Source organism: Amphibalanus amphitrite, unplaced genomic scaffold, assembly GCF_019059575.1.
Source record: "Amphibalanus amphitrite isolate SeventyFive unplaced genomic scaffold, NRLGWU_Aamphi_draft 001158F_arrow, whole genome shotgun sequence".
In the NCBI taxonomy this organism is placed as follows: domain Eukaryota; kingdom Metazoa; phylum Arthropoda; class Thecostraca; order Balanomorpha; family Balanidae; genus Amphibalanus; species Amphibalanus amphitrite.
Genome location: NW_024882652.1, coordinates 135,873 through 157,466, shown reverse-complemented (window position 1 = coordinate 157,466; position 21,594 = coordinate 135,873). Strand labels below are relative to the sequence as shown.

The window sequence follows — 21,594 nt, the reverse complement described above, 5'->3', positions numbered from 1 at the left end:
TATAGATCCAGATCACCGCATTGATTTAGATCCAGATCCAGAAGCGATGAAGTGTAAAAACCGAAGCCGAGGAAGTCTGAAGAGGCATTTTCTACTCAAAGGGAAGACGCTTTTGGTCAGAACAGTAGCTGTGACTGAAAACAGTTGCCCGACGACCGTTAGTGGCTCATCGACCATAAGCATGTTATGAAGACGAGGGCACAAAAAGCATGATCGCGCCGACCAAACCATCCGAATAAGCACTGCAGCCCCATCGTTCGCCGAACAGTTTTCATACATAAAATATAGAACAGGCTTACATTTCTCAGTTCGACCTCGATATCAGTCTCGATCAGCCACGATGCATTAGCAGATAAACTGAATAAAGTTTATTTAAATCATGGCTACAAGTGAACTAATGCAGCCGCTGACAGTGCAGCTAGGAAATGAGGAGGTGAATATCAGCAAGTGCTTCCGCATGTCGTACATCAGCCTCCATGGTGACCTGAAGAGCCTACAATGGCAACAGAATAAAACTCACGGCACGCAATTGGTAAAATCCTTGCAACCAATTCGTCGGACGTTGCAGGGTCGAACACGACTCACCGTACATTCGGTGTCGAATAGGGTGAGATTGAGTTGCCTGTCAAAGTAACCAAGGCAACCTAACAGCGGTAAAGGGAATGGTGTACCAAGTACCCACTTCATGAAATGCGTTGATTAAATAGAGCCAGCACGTGGATGCATTGAGCCAAACACATACGAGTATAAAGAAAGGCAAATAGGGAGCGTTCGCACCTGTGGTAGTTCCTCAACGTCAATATAAAAGCATGAAAAAAGTTTTCTCAAATAAAACTCAGTAACGTACTTCTATTTCTGGATATGCAGATTAGCCTTATATCTAGGCCAGGAAACTTCATCTATATAGCTTAGGCACACTCAGGCGACTACATTACGAACCAGTGAGCTATAGCTCTGTCCAAAACTAGCCAATGGCGGATCGGTGCAACATTGATCACCTATGTCGGCTGAATTACGTCCGCCCTCAGGAAGCTACGGCATGTGCCCGGCCGATTTATTGTGATTGAAAAATTGAGTATCGTTTGGATTCCGCTCTCGCTCTTAGTTATTTCACTCGGAGAAGATTTAAAGGCGCGCCAAAATCGGCGCTAGTCCAGTCAGGAAACCTGACACATTGATGGATCTACCAATGGCTCAAGATTGACAGGCCAATATAAATTGCTAGGATGTATTTGCATAAAGCAAAATGCATTTTATTGCGAATACCACAGTTTTAAGTCCATATAAAATGGAACATGGTATGTAAAACCTGTTTACCTATAATATCCTAGAAAGAAATGCATAGCTTAAAGGTAGCTGAAGTTCCTAAAAACGTTATTGACATGACGGCAAGCAATCATCTATGTAGGCACACAATTCAATAACTGCCATGAAGCACTATTTGAGCCCCCACCCCCAGAAATATTGCTATAATTACCGGTACCATATATCAGGCATGACCATCGACCAGGTCAGTACAGCCCCACTCAATTGCCGAATGACCACCCTAAATCACACCTGAGCATTGCACGCAATGAGCGGTAGCTATCAGCGCCTGTCACTGATACCCCTCCCCCTCCCCCGTCCCCATCGACACCGCGCCGCCCCGAGGCTCGCGGCGGGGCCGGCTGACCCCATCGTGACCCCTGTCCACCCCGCCACGGACCATGCAGACCTTTGGCCACCACTGACGCCTTTTCATCGCGTGATGATGGATCCCGCCACGGTGTGACACGCGCTCAAAGGCTGCTGACACGCCGAGAAGTGGTGAGCGCGATCGTTCACGAACACGTCACACGCCTCGGGGTAAAGCCTCGGTCAGAGGGCACTAAGCAGGTCGGTCACTCGACACTAGACAGCGTAAGGAAGCCAGGCGTCGCGTCGGGGGGGGGGGGGGGGGCGAGACAGCTGGGGGAGGGGAGGGGTCACCGGCGGACGGACGAGGTCATTGTTCGGTGTTCGGTGTCAGACACGGCTCAGATCGGTCACGACACCGGATACACTCAGTGAGATTGGAGCTCTGTGTCGGGCCGAGACGTCCGGAGGGTGGGCTGAGTCGTCAGTGGAACAGGGTCACCGGAGCCTGACAGGCAACACTCGGCCGTCGGCAGTCTCGGCACCGAATGCTTTGGTCGGGAGCAGACGGGCACCTATACCTACTGGACCTGCATTTACTCCAAAATTTGAGGGAAATTTGGTGGTGAACACATACTTTGCGGTAAATATCTTAACGTTGGTCCCACATAAGTGTACCTTCGACATTTTTGTTCTCAAAATAGTTGTTCATACTTAGTTGAAGGGATTGGAAGCAGGCCGCGAAATAAATATGCCTAGAAATAACTATCGTATATCTTCAAAGAAACATTTATATTGCCGCGTCGTATAGCCTCCATATCATCCGTGATCGCTGAGTGAAGTGGTCCCTTTAGTAACGCCCAGTTGTAGCCAGCAGGACAGTTATTGCTGTCCCGCCAGACACGCGACTCACCGCCGCCCGCATTATGAACTGTGCCCGTTTCAGAGTCGTTTCGTGATAGCGTTTCGTGACGGCGTTTTGTGGCCGTGGACGGTTCAATCACGAGCACTCGGTCAATCTTCATGATAGGACACCCGCATTAGTGGAGCGAAACCAAAACACGGCCACGGCAGTAGCGGATCACGGTGGGACACGAAACGGCGACAGTGAGCGGTCACTATCATAAAAACCGGGAGCTGCTACTTGCTAGGTATGTTTAAAAGCTTCTAAAGCGGCCTACAGAAATTAAAGTGGTCTTCACCATTTCTAGACTATCTTGCCACATGAGCTGGCTTAGTGGCAATGCATGGTCGATTGACACCTTTAACGCATAACTACAGCAATGCGGTGCCCACTCCATTCACATTGACCGCTGAATTATACCTCAAACTAACGGGCGAAATTACCAGCAGTATTTCCATCCCCATCTCATCCATAAGCTACCAAACCAAGCAAGTAATTTCTCCAGCATCGCCATTCGCTTGAGATGAGTCATTATCACCAGATGTTAAATCGTCACGGTCAGCTACCACCCATTACGTTTGGACCTAAGTGACAATCATTAGTGGCACATCAGCGACACGCAAAAACCCAATCAGCCTCTGATCTTCATCAGCTGAAGGTCACTGAACGAACGGGTTTGATTTTAAAATGTTCCAAATGGAGGCGAACGACCTAAAGCACTTTACCCCGGGCAATGCCGGGGTTGGGGCAAAGCCGAAATTCGAGATATTTCGAAAACCGTACGACATGGATGACACCTGTCAGTGATGCTCTGAAGCTTAAGTGACTACCAATTATCGCATGTTTGTTACCAGTCGTCATTCGGAATACTTCGGCTGTGAGGGCGCCAAGAGCGTTTTCAAGGTACGTTTCCTTTGTACTACATGCGTCTTCGAAGCTGCATTTCCTACTCATTATGCTACCGTTTGTCTGGCCAATTCGGTCAAGTAATCTTCAGCACGTCTTTGCATAAGTGTGCTGCCTTTTTGAAATTTATACAGCACGTTGAAAAATTATGGGCCTGCAAATGAAAGTATGGCTGGCTGGTGTAATGCCGAAAACGTGCATTTACGCGTGTTAAAGCATGCTACGTGAACTTTACCGAACTTTAACTTTACCGTAGAATAGCAACGCGTATTTTTAGTCACACAAATTACACTTTTAACCGACACAACAGCCTGTTACCATAAGGAATGATTTACCTGGCCTTTTCTTATTATATCACACAATTATAACTTCCAGTGTGCACCAAGCGTCCTCAAGCTCTTAAAACGCGTGTCAGCTTTGACGAATTCTGGATAAAATTTGAGATAAAATAGCAAAACATCAATTTCGGCATTCCCGTAGATCATTTCTCCCATTTTCGGCTTTCCCCGCAGTCCGGGGCAACGCCGAAAAAGTCACTTCTTTGATATTTTTAGTTTGTGCGCTTAACGGTATGCGAATTTATCAAATGCGCCTGGTATGTTTGAAAGGCAAAAGACTGGCCTCTCGAATGACGCCAACAAGAATAGCTTATGTTGTCTACCTTGCGTGCTACGGGCGTCAGAAAAAAAGTATTCGGCGTTCCCCCAACTTCCCCTATATTCTCACCCCCATCTCTCAATTTTCCCTCCCCACTGGGTGCAGCTGCCTGTCCCTTTGGTCGTCCCAGTCTGATGGGTGCCATCGTGGCCGCGATTGGTGCTGAATTGTTCACGACGCAGCCGGCTCGGCGGAAATTAACGCCCACCACACACCCCAGGGGTAGGCAGGGGCTGGAGGCGGTCGGGCGGCATTGTTCGCGACACTGACATTGTGACAGACAAAAGGCTAGGTGCAATGTTTGTAATCAACGATACACGGTTGAGAACCTACCGAAATAAAGCGAGCTGAGTTTGAACAATGATGCAATATATTAAACTGATAATAGGTATATGAGGGCTGCGCAATTTATGCGAAAAAGTACACGCGAAAGAAGTAAAAAAAGTTTACGCGAAAGTTACGCGAAAAGAGCATTGCCACATTCCTAATGTTGATCCATCAAACGTGCATCTCTTGTCCTAAAAAGTTACGCATTGCAAAATGCGGTTCACTTGTCTGTATATCCTCAGCCGTGAACACGTATACAGTTTGCCAGGCGAACCACGAAACGCGAACCAATCGTCAGTAGGTATTGCTGACAGTGCACACTATGAACGAACACGATTCCTCACACACTTGTCTCCTGTCATCGTTCCTCACATCTGTGCCGGGGCAAATGCGATTGACGGCCTACACTTGTGAGGATAGATTTGATAGAGGCGACCCACGGTGTGGTGAGGTAGACAACCAAAACGAGAGGCGACAGACCACATCTTTTCTAATCTCAATTGAGCGCATGTATAATGTTTCGGCCAATTCATTATAATTGGATTAATTAGGTAAGGACGCAATGATCGTAGCTTATGCGCCGTGAATGGATACAATCATAGGCGTCGCCAGACATTTTCGGTTGGGGGGGGGGGGCAAAATCAAGTTTTGTGTAAAATCTTGCCTTTCCCCAGCCGTTACTCACTCGTTTTACATATCATTCGACGCGCAATGGTGCGAGGAATCCGATGGTGACAAAGTTTTCCTTCTAGCTATAGCATGCATTTTTTTTTTTTACAAAAAATCAAAATTTTGAAATTTCTGGACAAAAACGACCGTTAGAATTACAGTGGCTACGATTGCCGACACACTGCAGAGGGCCCCTGTGCAGACTCTCGTCGCTCATGATCATTACCCAGAAGAAGGTGAACAACGCTCCATTTGAATCGGATCACCTCGCTAAAACCTCCATTCACGCATGCATGCCGAGGTTTTACGTGAAATGCATAGGGCTTATCCCAGCCGCCGATTGTAGCTAAGAATTGGGCATTCGGCGGAGACTGAGAGAGAATGTCGGAAGTGTGAATCGGAAGTACATCATTCATCCTTGCTGCAGTGAGAAGAAGTGTTTTGTTCACTCGAGTGTGAACAAAAAGTTTCTGGTTTTTCGAGTGAAGGGAAGCGCTGCAAACGCGACCAAAACTATTTAACGGAACCAAAAGTTACGCACGGCATAGCGACAAGGGATCCCTTAGAGATAGGATTGCGACTTCCAGGCCATTTCAGGCCACTCAGGGTCAGTGTGGACTCTCAGAAGCTTGCTTAGGATCCCGGAGATCGGCGTGGGTCACCCCAAACATTTACGTGTATGTGGTGCTTTAGGGCTTTCCGAGCCTAAGGTGGGCCCGGAAAGCCCTTTAGGGCACATGAGCTTTCAGAAGCCAGTGTGGGCGGCGGGCGCTAAGAGACTAGGCCCAGGGTGAGCCTGGAGCCCTCAAATAACAGTGTGAACCGTCGGGGTCTGTGTCGAATCCTTAAGGACCCTACGTTGGTAGGGACATAAGAAGCATGTGTTTCGGCCCTCAGAGGGACACGTGAGTTGTGACCCCTCAGATGCCGGGTTGGGGTTAGTAAAGTCTGTCGCCTCAAAAGTTCGGCTGAACTATCATAGGCCAGTTGAGGTTTTCAGAAATTTTCGAAGGCATCCTCAAATATTTGTGTGGCCCTTCAGAGGTCTACGTATGTATAATGTCCTCAAAGATCCCTGTATCAGTATGGGCCCTCTAGAGAACATGGACACCAGTGGGACTCTCAGAGGCCGGTTTGGGCCCTCCGAAAGCTTCTTAGAGCTCAGTGGAGCTCCTTAGGAGCCTGTGTGAAAAGCAGGCTCATGAGCCCTGCGGCACTTGAACGGTACTTGTGCCTGTCGCAGACATTTGACGAGAGTTGAGAAAGGCCCCGAAGATTTCGTGTCACGCTTTGAACGAAAATTATGTGTCAGCACTCCAAAATTTATGAAAATCAGCTACAAAATGTAATACAGAACCAACTAGGAACATGGCATGAATCATGGCATTGACATTTCCGAGTCTGGAGTCGGAGTCTTGAAGATTTTGGCGACTGCGACTCTGACTTTGGTTTGAACTGCACGCTCCAACAGAGTCTGACCTCACAGGCATTCTCAGAAAGGTACCCCCATTTTTTTCCGACTCCAAAATCTCATCGGATCTGTATCGATCTCAGGAGGTGCCCGGTCCGAGGTTGGGGGGGGGGGGCAAGCTGCCCCGCTTGCCCCCCCGTGGCGACGCTAATGGATACAATGCACTGATTAGCTGTTCCGAGCTGAAGTCCTAATTCAAGTCGCAAGTGCTTTCATTTTACTCCGCTAAAGCTAACTTCTCAAGGAACCTTGTTCCTAACAAAATGTGCACAGCAACAACAGACTGTGTATCTGGTCGGACCAGAGCTGGCACTTCCACCACCACCAGACGTCACAAAAACTTCAGAGCGGCACCAGAAGATATCTGCATCCTCGCTCAGCCCCGCCCCACCGTTCTCGTGGCCGCCCTTCCAGACACACCGCAGCAGGCCGGACGTGCGGCTCCAGTGACAAAAACCGCCCCAGGCAGTCCGGCTCGGTCAGCCCGGGCCCTTTTTACTTCCCTCGGCGGCGCGTGACACACCAGTGGCGGTTTTCCAGGCGTGTCCGGTGATGAGCGCCAGGCACGACTTCATCACCAGTCACCACCCGCGAGCTTAGACCGAGATCGTGAACTACTTCCGAGGAGCTCAGTCGCTTCTGGAGGTGCATCCGCTATATAGATGTCGCGAACACAAAGGGAGAGGGGAGACGGGAGGGCGAGGAAGACACAATCAGGAGAAGGCGGGCCGCAGCAGGTCTGACTCTGGATCCGATCCAAATCGACGCGCGGTCGGTACGGGCGCGGTGATCGGGCGAGATCGGTCGGTTTCCCTTTCTCCCCACCCCCTCTCTTACTCCTGCAGTGGCTGCGCTAAGCGCCAGAGGTTTTTCTGTACTCCAATGTCCTCCCTAGAGTTCTGCACGGCTGCAATTTTCCACAGCCTAGCCGCCCCGCAGCCGTGGCTCCACAGCCACAGCCGCCCACAGCCGTGTCAAACTGTGGGCAGCCAGCCGTCAGCCGGCCGTGGATACTTTCAATGAAATGCAACCAAATAGTATATAATAAGTTGTTTTTAGTTCAAACATATAGCCAAAAGCGCATTGCAATGGGCTATAGTTTCTCAAGCTCATGAAGCATCATAGGTTAAGTGGTTGTGTATCTGGCTTTAGGCCGAAGGCCTGAAGCCTGATGCGCATCGCATGCCTACACAAGCCCTTGCAAGGGGTTAAGAAAGATGGGTAGGTAGGTACCTACATCAACAGAAAACATACACAACGAACCAGAATAGAAGCACTAGCAGTGTAGACATCTAATGCCAAATCCTGAAGCATGGTTGTGGGACAGAACAACAGACCCTGATGCTTTTCATTATCAATGTTAGGTATGGAAAATGAAACTGAAGTTGATGGACATTGGACTGTCAAACAGTGATAGTCTAGTCAAAACTCTTGCTTCTTTCTTACCTTGCATATTTTCTGGGGTGTGATATGCCAGGCTTGAAGCAGCCTTCTGAGCAAGTCTCAAACTATTTTGATATGCAAGGCATCAAAACACTACTGAGCATCCAAGAAAGAAAAACGTTCATCTATTTTGATTTTTCCAAATAATGATCTTCGCTCAAATCCCCAAGGACGTGCGAGCCACAATTGCCTCTTTCAATCAAGAATTTAATGGAGTTTTTAATGACGTCAATAGCAAAGAAGTGGCAATAAATTGTTTTTTGTCACTATAAACAGCCATAAAAATAATAATTATTAAATAATAATGCTATATAGTTAAAACATTGCTCTCAAACAACGGTTAGGCATCAAATTTAAACATTTTCAGAAGAAGACGTCATTTTTTTAGTAAAGTCAACAGCTCGTGTAAGAAATATTGTGTTCAGGGTTTTCACCGTCATGTGAATTACGTGTTCAAGGTTTTCACCATCATGTGAATTAACTGTAAGTAAGGTTCATGCTCACTTATAATCTAATTCCATTGGCTCCGTTGATCAGCATTTTCTGTTAGCGGTCACTCACACACCAGTTAGAACATAAAGCGCCAGTTTTATATTATGTAATCTTGCCGAAAATCCAGAATTACTTCTAAGAGTTATTTTAGATAATATTTTATGAAGCCTTTACCTGCCTTTACCTAGGTGTGATTTCTTTTTCTATTACCTGAAAGAATTATTGAACGCTCGTCTTCAATAGCTGTAAGTAAGGTGCTTTCCTAATGACCAGGTGAGATTGATTTGAGAGGGATGTGACAATGCAGCATGTTGCATTTTCTGAAACTGTCAAGCTCTTGATGATGAAGGAACAATTGGTACCTATAATTAGTATTCTGTACCAGAGTGCAAACTCCCCTACAGCAAATGGTAAAACCATTACAGGTTTTCAAAGGCTTCACCACTTTCAATGTTGCTGGGCATCCTTTGCATGATTTTTACAGGCTAGACTGCTTATTAGAATGTAAGATTAAGGATTTAAAATTTTATATTTTAGTACTTAAGATTGAGCTGGAAATCTCACAGCCGTGGCCACAGCCGTAGCCGTGTTCTTGGAGATATTTGCAGCCGCCCCGGCCCACAGCCGTGGGGCTGCAGCCAGCCACGGCTGCAGCCGGCCGGTGCAGACCTCTAGTCCTCCCCGAGTCAACATGCCGTGGCTGGCTCACGGAAAACAGTGAGCAGTCAGGCGCGCTGCGGAAAACGACAAAAACTATTGCACGCTACCGGCCACATTCTTATCTGAAGAAGCTTGCCACGGTCGTACCGATTTAGGTTGAGGAAACGGCGCACGGAAAGTGGTTGTCAGGAAAGAAAACCGTTCAGCAGCCTTACACATCCTAGAGGACAACACAGGAAAATGATCTGTTTTTAGCCCAGGAGAGGAAAACATCCGTCTTACAGCGCTCATCAGTTAGAGGAAATCTTGGAGTACGATATCGTATCCGCCAAGGAAAAGTTGGGTGACACGGACACCGTGTTACTCAAAGGGATGGTCAAACGGGTTCGGTGATCAACTATTCACCGTTCATGACACATCATTACAATCAGCTCCTGCTGCAACCAAGAGATTTGCGAGGAACGAGCGTGACAGCTTCATCAGTATGCGACGAGTCCAGGCCACGGTGAAGGGACGGCACCTGCCCCGAGCGGACTTACACCACGTCATCTGCAAGTCTTATGACGCACAGACTGGTGGCGCCGATCGCGCACTTTCAAATCGAAGGCGTCAAACGCAGCGCTAACTACGGAAGAAGAGGGCCCGCTTCGGGGACAACCGCTCCCCTACACATGGTATGCGCAAGGGGTGAATGTGAAGCGCTAAGGATATGGGTGTTGCAATGTCAGAGCCCAATTTCAGGAAGCATCTTGTTGGCAGCGGCAGAGCGGTGCAGGATGCTGCATGCAAAGCGAGCGTGCACCGGTAGGCATTAAAATAATATGAATGAAAGTTACATGAAGCGGCCGACAGAATACTTTGGTTATGAAATGCTATATGCCAGGTGATGACAATATGCAAACGGAATAAATCAAAAGTAGTTTGTAGGCACCTGAAGCTAAGGGCCGAGACCTTCCTACAAAACATCTGCAATAACCAGCAACTTGTGGTGATTTGAAATTTTCGTCACTTTGCAAAAGATGCAAAAGCTATAGAGGGGGAGCACAGAGTAGTTGTGAGTCAAAGCTGCGAGTCGCCAGACAGGCGAAGGCCGTTTCCAACAACATGAAGCTAGCACACCCATCAAATAAGGCACAATTCTTCTTAACAGGGAAAAACAATCTGCTCCGCCAACACCGCAGTCTCCGTATACATACATTAGTCAAGCAATCGCCTAACAGTTCGCGTACCTGTGCGCATCACAAAAACAAGGTCATCTATACCCATCCACCGCACCACAGATTTCCATCTGGACCTTGCAAGTGTAATGTGCAGTGTGCACGTGCACTGAGCACACTGCACTCACCTCAGCTGCAACTCCGCTTTTGTGCGCGCTGAGATTGATGTCCTCTGGAGCACTCAGCCACCCGTGCCGAGTCTCCCAACACAAACAGGAACGACTCATCACGCATTCCCGTCCTGCTCTGTCGGCGTGACTTGCATCTACATAGTCCCTATACAAATTCCGCATTCACGAACTATGTACTATCATGGTAGTCCATTTTCAAGAACTGTTAGCGGTCGCAGCCCGCACAAAGTCCGTATTCCTCGACTGTGTACGATCGCCTCAGCCCGTATTCCCGCACTGTTTACGATCCCCGCTGGCGGCGGGAAGTGTGCCGATGTCTCGTCGTTCCCTGCTCCTCTGTCCGCTCTCAGCGGTCGGTTGTTGACCGCGGCGGCGGCTCTGCTCGCTCCTTCGCCCGTCCGCTGGCCCGTTACTAACTCTGAGCCGCCGCTCCGCCACCCGGCGACACATCCAGAGGCCATTTACGGCTCCGTCTCCGCTCCGCATCAGCGCCGGCCTCCTCCACGGCATCTCAGAGACGGGACGGGCCGTCACCGCTGCACCGGAGGCGCGCTCCGAGCCGTGAACGCGTCCCACCCCGACCGAGCGACCGCTCCCACCCACCGCTCCCCGCTCCATGGGAAGGAGTTCCAGGTCCCACTCACCTCAACCGCGACTCTCTGCGGCCGGAAGGAGGCGTCGCACCGGCGCGGCAAGCCGTTTTCTCGTACAAAATGTGCGAAAATTGCGGCGGCCGCGCGCGCAGTCGGGCACGCTGCACCTCGGTGGCGTCATTTCACGGTGAGCGGGCGAGTCGGTGGTCCGTTCGCTGGGCTCCGGTGCCGCGGAGGTAACGTCCGGCTTCCGTGCTGCAGGTTTTCGTATCTGATCGAGCACGGCATTGCCGCAAACCCGGCCGTCCAGACTGCCGGTTCGACGAGTCCATCCTAACGGTCCCCGGAGTATTTGCCGCCGAGAGCCAGTTTTACACATTAGGGTCAGTAGTGGTGTCGTGGAATGAAGAGATCTGAGGATAATTTACGTGTAGTTTCGATATGACAATGAACGAAGGATTAGTTCATAGCTGGGGAATTGATGAGGGCATGACCTGATTAGGGAAAATCAAATGGTGAAATCTGAACGGAGCTCCTAAAACACGATAGAAGAGTTGGGAGTTATGGAGTGAAGAACAGTCCCTGGCCCCTGAATCTACATAAGTCCGCGCTACTTATTGGCATAACCCACCATCACTTTATTTCTGTGCCGCACTCAAGCCAGTTGCTGGTACTGGCACCATTGCGAGCAACATGGAATGCCCAGTGCCCACGTCAGCTAAATTTGTCGAAACATCGGAGCAGCTGGTCAAAAATGCTTTCCTTGCATTTCATCCACACCTGGAACGAATAAGGGAACATAACTACTTAAAATAGCGTCCTTTTTCAATTAGATATCCTTTTGGAAAGTGGACAGATTTTTCCATTTAAGTCACAAACCCACGACTGGGATGATGAGTTATACACTTCCGGTTGCCGTCTTAATTGCGAATTCGTTCTGATTTATCGCTGGACATCTGTCACGGCAGAAATACAGGGCTCTGTTCCGCTCATTACTGGCTAGCAGCCGGTCTTTCTCTATGGTATTGGCATCGTAAATTACGGCGACACTATGAGCTACCAGTCAACGTAGACGAAGCGTGAACCAATGAGGCAATAAGTGGGGATCAAACGAGTTTCAACGCTAAACCGAAGTGAACATGTCACAACCACATCGTATTTAACTGCAAAAGGAAATGGAGTTGCAGAAATGTGTTGGTGGTAATTAACGATAAATTAAAGCAGCTTTACCTTGCGAATGTCAGTTTTGCAATAAACTCAGCATGACTTGCACCAGTAGGTATAGTATTGCCAGAAATAATATTGGAAAAACATAGCATGTGCACCAAACAAGGAATACCTTGAAACGTCGGCAACAAAAGCAGTCGTATAAAATGGAAAGGATAATTTCGGATCAAGGATTTAAGCATCCTAAAAGCTGTCTGGTGCAAGGGGTGCACACACAGCCCTGAGAAGAAGAACAGCCTTGGAAAGCTATACCGAACCACAAGGGCCGCGGTCAGGCTGCGGAATTTCCAGAATGTCTTATTTGGTCGGTAAAATGCTGATGTAGGAATGTGCCCCACAACAAACTCTCCACACGGCAGCTCAGGTCGTATCCAATGGATGAAACCCTTTTGCCGGCGATGGTTTCAGAGATTGGCGTTAAATAAGGCTGTTTGTTGACCACAGAGCAGCATTGCTGGTATTGAGTCACTAAGCACCCTCTGGCACGCCTTTTGAAGGACATGGCGATGCCAACAGCGATAATTATAGGATTAAGCTTATACAATTATACATATACATTTTTATCTCGTAAGTTCGTGGTCAGATAAGAGTAATCCTCAAAGACTAGCAATTCAGCTGAGATACAGCTATCCGGGGAAAACAAATCCAGAATGAGACATGCACTACATTGCATACTGTACGGCATACATACGAGTAATGAGCATCGCTGTTATTCTGGAAGTCCGATGGAATCTTATCAAACGTGATAAGACATTCGTCTTTTAAGTGGAATAGCAAATACGGAGAAGTTCTGAATCAGATATAACAAGAACAAACGTGATGATAATAACACTTTGTTCCTGAGCATTATGTTCGTTATCTCCTGTGTCACGTCCAAATACAAAAAGCACCTTGGAAGGTCAGGGGAAATCATCACGGTTATTGTTCAATGAGCCACAACATAGCTATTACCAAAAATATTTAGTCTAACATAATAGCTAGCGTATGTGAAGGACAACTTTTCTTAATGCAATTCCTGAAAATGAACACAAACTCGTTTTTCAAAGCAGCCAGTTCCTCTTTCTCTAACTCGACCATTTGGCTACAGTTTTCAACCGGTAATCCCAGACACTGACGCCGTCTATCCTAACAGCCCCGGCAGCAGTAAACTCCCCTGAGACACTCCACCCTCACACTGACCCCAGTTGGTTGGCAGTCAATTTGGACCGTCGTCGAGCCGTCGGCAGCGGCGGCCCTCGGGACACCACACCTCGACGGCCGACGGTTCCGCCCCGACGCCGTCGACATCGACGACACGATAGCCTCTAACGAGACACGCCGCGACGGCGACGACGACACGACGGTGGCGATTGGGAAAGGTCGGGGAGAGAGAAGGCGATCGTTGGTGAGGAAAATATAAACGAGGCGATTTAAATGCCGAATAGTCAGCTGTCAGGATGAAGATATTGGGAGCTTTAGCAATTGAAACATGATTTGCATTTGATCAGAGAGAAAGGAAATGTATGCAATTGTTGGAAAGGACACACAATACCGATGCTTTTTTAAATGCATACCGGACAAGTGAATGATTTGTGTAATATTGACAAACAACTTGCATTCGTAAAGGAATTTTTCCATTTCGGTTCGCCCCTAGCCACCCGGTTCCCATTACAACATCGCATGCCCACGATGATTCCACTCCTGACACAATGATCAAACAGATTTCTGGCAAGGCCGTCGACACAAACCGGCCAGCAAAGCCGCGCTGTCCGCGGAATCACCACTACAAACGACGCTGCCAGACGGTGTCAACACCTTGCCGTGCGGCCTCCTGAGCCCCGCTTCTGAGGAGTTGGCGGCGTGGCACGCGACAGCCCGGGGCGTCGATCGTTCACCGCGGGGTGGCAGCTGCGCTACCTGGAGGCGCTAATGAGACCCTCCTACCCTCCGACCAACCAATGCCGACCCCCGACGGACGAGTTGACAGGTGACCCGATACCGCGGGCCAAACAGGTGCCCCGATGGAGCCCCGATGGAGGGTCCGAATCGGCAACACGTCGCCACAACACCTGACCTAAACCGACAGCTGATAGAATAATAATTAAAATCAGGTCCGCTTGAGGTTTTTAAATTTGCGGCCGTGTATTGGCGAACCTGCTGATGTCAGTATGGACACCCGTAGGTATTCGCAGATATTTTGGGACTAAGGAGGCACCCAATAAACACCGATCTGAAGGTAGAACTGACATGCAGGATGTCAAACGTTTTATCGACGTTCTTATCACCATGCCTTTTGCCTTTTCTTGAATGTTTCCTGTCAGTACAAAACATTACTTTTTTACAGCCAAAGCGCATGTCCATATTGTTAGTACTTGGTAATTGTTATGTAAGCATGGTCATAATGACAGCAATCACATCAATCATCATATTTACAGCATGCTTAACTGCCCTTATGAAAATGCATATCTTAATCGGTTTATGGCATGACGCCATATTGGACCAAAGACGAACTAAGACCACACAAGGCCACTTCTAGCGAAAGCCGCGATATAGCTCTCCGCACCATCAATGAAAACCATTCGAACTCCTAAATTTGGTACTACTTTCTTTTGCAATAGTAACGTTTGACAAAAATACATGGCAGATAATCCCTGGCAGTAGTAAATTCTCACGCCAATATTGGTTACCGCAAAAAAGTCACATCCCCTACACTGCAAGCAAACAATGCAGCGGGTGCAGGCATCACATGGAGTTGCAATAGTTGCAGCCTCGTGCACGGTTCCGCTGTAAACAACATCGTGCAGGACCCACTGAGCCGGCAACCACGAATGGTGCACAACTGCACAACGTCACACCTAAGCGCCAAAGCGACAAATTTGCCGCAAAGCGAGCGGCACTAAACAATACCCTGCAGGGCACAAACAATCGCAGAAAACAGCATTGTTCTCGATTCGGCAATCAAAACTCCAAGCCTCATCTGGGTCAGCGAAATCGAGGCATCCGCGAGTTCAAAATAACCTTCAGCTCCCATAACACTAATCACCACCCCACTGAAACTTCGGCTACAGTCGCCACGTCCCGGTTCATCACCAGTGGCTGACGTATTTCCAAAGACGGAACAATACGGCTCGTACCGGGCCTTTCTCTGCTCTCCCCTTTTCGTCGGAGTCGCGGATCCCAGGGGATCAGCGGAAGCCCATCTGGCCGGCTGGAGTGGCCACAGAGTCCCCTCGAGAGCCGGCCAGCGCGGCTAATACGCCACTCGGCCCGGCGCCGGCCTCCTGGGGACGCTTCTCGCCACCCACTAATGAAGACCGACCGCAGTCGCGGGTACTCATAAGCCGGGCACGCGGTCCGATATACCGCAGCTCTAATCGGCGACCATTCAGGCGGAATGTCGTCACAACCGGACTCGAAACGCCAAATAAACCCTAGCTCACGACGAGATCACTGGCAGCAACCTCAACGCTAACAACGTATGTCACGGAATTAATAAAACCAGTATAACGCCTTTTGGGGCGACTAACGGAGCGAGCGAGAGGGTGAGCCTTGCACGTGCGAAATTTCGAGGGGGTACCTCCAGCTGACTTGTGCACAGCACCCAACTAACCGGTCTCTAGCGATGTGCCAAATTTGAGCACAATCGGCCCAGCCGTTCTCGAGATCTGGAAGCGGCACCCTGCACGTGCGCACGTGCAAAATGGGTCCCAACTGACTTTTGCACGGCACCCTACTAACCGGTCCCTAACCATGTGCCAAATTTGAGCGCCATCGGTCCAGCCGTTCTCGAGATCTGGAATCGACCCCTGCACGTGCGCACGTGCAGCAGCACCCCAACTCTGGCACATGGATATGCATTGCCTAGTGGGTGCCTACCTACATGCCAACTTTCAGCGCAATCGGCCAAGTAGTTACCAAGATATTGCAACAATTACAAAAGTGACACCTCTTCGTTTTGCACGTGGCACGTGCATAAGGGGTCACCTACATGCATCGGGAATAGTCCAATACTTGGTAGAAGGAATGAAGCTACCCTACAAAAATTACCGCGTGTAAATCGGTCAAGTGGTTGCTGAGATATAAGCGTCGCAGAAGCGTGACCACGGCCGGCCGGCCGGCCGGCCGGCCGCTCATACTCAGAAATTTCCGTTAATCTAAGGAAAGACTTCGCTCGCTTCGCTCGCTCCGTAATTACGGAAAATACAGTTCCGAAAGTAACAGCGTGATTCGAAAGGCCCCATTTGCCATGTGTCATCAAGATAAATTCACGAACTGACAAACTCTTGCATGAATCTAGTTATGTCGAATAAAGCAATAGAGAGGCGGGTGCGAAAGTTGATTACACCCCATCGGCACCCGGCCACAATTCCTAATTGAGCCCGTGGTCCCAGTGTCAACACTGGATCACACCGGGTCGTAAGCCCTAATCACGACCGCTAAACTGATCAGGGGGAGGGGACAGGCCACGGAAGCCGATCAACCACGGACCCCTGGTGGCCGGGCATGCCCGCAGGGATGCTAAATCAGGCCTCGCCTCAGAGGCACTTGTACTGTCGCGGAGCCGGCCGTGCCTGCCGGCGCGGGGTACTCGCAGGCAGGGTCATCGACCAGCATCGACCAGACAACAGGCACCAGGCTCCCGCCGGTACTAATACGAACGAATTAAGCCCGAGACGACGCGCCGCTTCGGCTCCCGGCCGCCCCCAAAATATTGACCCCTCCCGGCCCTCCGGACAGCCCGGAGCGGGCGGCACGCGACCGGCCGTCCCAGCGAGTGTCACGCACGCCAGTCGGGCCGGGTATTTTGGGGCCGCTTTCGGCTTAAATCAGCGTCCTAAGTCAGACCTGTGTCGGGAGATTAGGACAGGCACGCGGGGATTTCGGGTCCGCGACTGTCACCGCTGCGCTATAGCGAGGCTCTGTGACAGATAGCTGGGCGCACCTGGGCGCGGGCGAGCCAGGGAGGGAGCTCGCCTCTCGCGGTCATCCTGGTTTCTTCTCACGGCGAGCCGCGGGTTATTGATGGACCCAGAGAGTGCACAAAGACGACCGGCGGTCCGTAACAATAGCAGCAGCGCTCAGGGACGAAGAGAAGACGATTCCTAACGCGGACCAGCACAGAGCTCTCATATGGCGGTCTTTAAAGAGACGTGCTGGTTACGTTTACCTTCTTTTGTCAACGGACGCCTTGCTTTATTCACCATGAAAATGCTTGAACTAAAGACATGTTGATATGCGAAGCAGAAATTTGAAGCTATTTGAGATTTGATAAGTATATCCAACTTGACATCGCTCAACATTTCACAATGTGCATGGCATTTGTTTAACCAGTTTCAAAGCGTTCAGATATTGGCGATGGATGGGGTGATTCCTCAACGCTTCCTTTCTTCTCCATGAGGGTCAGCGATAAAACGTTGATAACTAGCACGGTATGTTTAGTTTAGGCATTCAGAATGCATACAGCACACAATACCTGCTTTTGAAGTTGAATTCCGACCTGCTATCAGTTTCTAGCGTCGGTTAACAGACATTATGCCGCTATCTATTTCGAAAGTACCGACTATTCAGTCGAGACACTGCACGAACTAGTGCCAGCATGACCGCTTCTTGTCGTTGTTTTTCCACCATTTTATCACAGATATCTGATTCTGATTAGTTTGCAGGCTGCTCGCTCGCCGATGTCCCAATTCAGGATTAAGTCGTGCCCCGGTTTAATGCAACAAGATTTATTGAATGATAAACATCTTGGGGTCTGAGTATTTGCTAAAAACTATACAGTATCCCATTATGCATACTAGCCCTCCTCGACCTGTCAAGGCCATAACCGTCTATCAAGTCACAAGTTCACTTCCATCGTTATGCCGAGGCCAGCTGACAAAAGGCGGCTCCAATGGTGACCCATAACCAGACCAGCTGAGGGAGTTACATTTCGCTTCGATACAGGCGAACTCCGAAAAGTAAGTGTTCGAAGACGGCTAAACAGCTGAGAAAGTTCGCGACAAAAATGTGTGTACATGTGCAAACGTTTCTGAGTGTTTGGCTTCGTGAGCATGTGTCGTGTCGTCGTAAAAGGCAGAATGTAGGCTGGGCCTTGGAACACTGCATTTTCCATAGTCGTGATGGTTTAGTTTGTTGGTATTATCCCCGCATGGTACCGACGCTGTTACGCTGGGGATGACGATATAAGGCAGTCACGGACGATTTGTCAGTGGCGAAAGGTTAGGAAACTTCTAAAAACTACATATGAATGCATTTAGGACTCAGGATGAATGCAATATGAAATCAGGAGGAATGCAATATGAAATCTTAACATTATGTAAAATGATCACGTACGTATATGTGCTATGAAATCTTCCATGAGCATATTCAGCAGACCAGTTTCCGAAATAGATATGATAGAACCATTCCGAAGACAATCCTCCTCTGCATTCACGTCAATCAGGAAGTGTCCTGCTGCAAGCGCCAACCGGTTTACGCACCCATACGTCTCCTCCTTTCATCGGGGACCATCCGGATGTCACGTGATCGGGGCTCAATGACCTCGAGGTCACCACCGCGTCCGTCAGTGACCGGAGCGGTCAGTGTGATGACCTATCAGACATGTTCGTCCTTCGACGAAGCGTCGGTCCCTTCACAGCATGACCGACAGGAGCGGAATCGACCGACCGTGACCGGCGACAGGCGGAGTCGGACGGAGGCGGATACGAGCGACCGTCTGGCGTCTGCTCCGTCTGCCCGCCGAGGTAGGGCAGGCGCTCGACAGTAAAGATACGGGACCAGAACGGCTGAGGTGGGTATATCTAAAGTGGGCATCGAGGCGCAATCTTCTTATGTAAAATCATGTCGATATTAAGCCAACTGCTCCGTAGGTAACTTGTTGTCCATGCAACCATGCTACAAACCATAGTGCTAAGTCTTCATAGCACCACAAGCCAACGACACGTTCACGATGCCACTCACCATGACGTTCGGTCAAAGTCCTTGATATTACCCGAAAGACACATGGAAGCACAATGCTACCGATGTAGGTTCTTACTACTTACCCATGTCGGAGAAATCATCCACGAGGATGATCTGCTTGAGCAGGTGTTCGGGCGATCGATCGAGCACAGAGTGGACGGTTCGCAGCAGTACCGACCACGCCTCGTTGTGGAAGCAAATGATGACGGCGGTATCCGGCAGCTTGGCGTTGTACTGGTTCTCCCGACACCTGAAGAGAAGAGAGAGGTGATGGGTCAGTATGGGGTCGGCCAGAAGCGGTTATATGGGGTCGCTTTGGTGAGGGGGTCATGGGACGCAGGCTGCGAAAGAATGTGAGACAATGCGAGGTCAAAAGGTCGTGGATGGCTCGTGGGGTCATGAACATTATACGTTGGCACTGAAAGGTTGTGAAGTCGATAAATATCTTGAAATTATGTTTCAGATGGACAATAACTCACGAATGGCGGGGTCTTTTTAGCGCAGAAAATATAATGTCGATCGGTGACGATATAAAAAGGGTCTATGCTGGTATACTATATATACCTACCTATGGACACTGGACAGTGCTCAAACGTCTGTGGAGTTGATATGGCAAGATGCAAAAAGCTAGATAGGAGCATGATACAAGTAACATATTCAATGTTCTTGTTTAAATTACGTTGAAGTGCGCAGCCTAATAATGGAATGCATAGCATACTTTTGATCCATAACACAAAAACGTTGACAATAACGAAGCAGATAGCTGCTTAGTTTTAACGCTTTTACGAGTAGCTTGTGTACACTACAGGAAACATAAATCTAAGGTGGTGAAAAAATCCGTGCCAGTAGACACCACAGAGGGGATCTTGCAAAATGTGGTGTCGTATTGTAGGCCGCTACATATTTAACGTCTCTTTCAAAACAAACTTCGCTATCACTCTGCCAGTTTATAACACTCGCTCTTCGTCCACAAGTTAGCAAAGATAAATGACAGCCGCCTTCTGGAATGACAGCTTTATTAAAGTCCCAACGCAAAATAAATATTTAATTTAGGCTGTATTCGTCGACTGCGAATAACAGGCAGTCGAAGGAACTGATTACTGAACTCAACAAGGTTGAAAACAGGAGCGTTGTTCAGTTTATGAAAATAATCGTTTTTCTCTATCACATTTTTAATGTTTTAAAAGTCTCATTGATTAATTTGATTCATTGAAATATGTATACTCAACTAAATCATTCAAGTTTAAGCAAAATCGATAATAGTTAACGCGGACTTAACATTTCCAAAATGATTTCTTAATAGCAGTGCAGACCAAGACGTTTACCTACCTCAGTTTTTGTCCATAGAAACATTCATCAAGCCAATGCGGTAATATTTCCGATATCCGACCAGAGATAGTCTATTGATGTTTAGCTAAACCTCGGGAAGAAACGCGCCAACAAAATGACACATTGATTACGTGGGCATCGAACGGACCCATGACATTTGGTGAAGAATGACAAAAGCCCTGCGAGGCGGCACGTGTAACCGTAGGTCAAGACTGCCCGAAAATCAACGACAACACTGATTTCTGGTGCATAATTATCATTGTAAAGTGATCCGAATATGGTACCATAATTACCAATGACATAATTAAAACGGGAAGTGATATTCCGTGGAGACGTAACATCCACCCACGTAATCCACCCACATCCCAGCATTTTCTCAGTGTACGGCGCATCTAAAAGCGCCAAGTTGGCCGCCGCAGAGAGAAGGGCACCAACTTTGCCGCACCGAAAAAGTTGATAATGTGGCCACGGCTCCCCTGGGAAATAAGTAGCTCCAGTTTTGACGGAGCGCCGCGTCTTTATAGCTGGAGAGTCCGCTCATAAGGTGGTATGCATGGCTGTGAGCCTCCCGCCGCGCCGGCCGCCGCCCGGTCTGCAGTTGAAAATGATGACCTCCCGGCAGCGGTGGTGGTGGCGGGCCGGCCCACATCGTGATGCCGAGGTCAGAGCGGCCCAGAGGCGCGCTGTGTTACTTTAGCACGTGCCAGCGCGCCTCCAGATGGGCCCAAGTTAATCCGGCGCAAACATTGCCGGTGAAATGTGGGTACTTGGGAGTTGGCCCCCAGTCAGACGTCAAATGATTCCTGCGGGATGCTCGGGACGGAGATACTGAAGTCAGCCGTGTAAAGCATGGATTCGTGCATATATTGACACTAATTTCAGTATCATTATCATTAACCTCAGATTTACGATTCATCGTATGGTACTGAACGCAACATAGTTGAAAGACAAAATCAAATAGTATTCCAATCATCGATTTTTTCGATCATATCAACAACAATTCCAACCCATTTAA

The 21,594-nt window shown here is 48.9% G+C and overlaps 1 protein-coding gene across 4 annotated transcripts in view; it reads right to left on the bottom strand.

The window, feature by feature from the left end:
• LOC122370670 (putative polypeptide N-acetylgalactosaminyltransferase 9) overlaps positions 1-21,594 on the bottom strand; it is a 129,469-nt gene that overhangs the window by 43,869 nt on the left and 64,006 nt on the right. For all 4 annotated transcript variants that reach the window (XM_043346476.1, XM_043346477.1, XM_043346479.1 and 1 more), the window contains exon 3: positions 19,334-19,500. In XM_043346476.1, the coding sequence (XP_043202411.1) occupies positions 19,334-19,500 (167 nt within the window). The remainder of the gene's footprint in view (positions 1-19,333; positions 19,501-21,594) is intronic.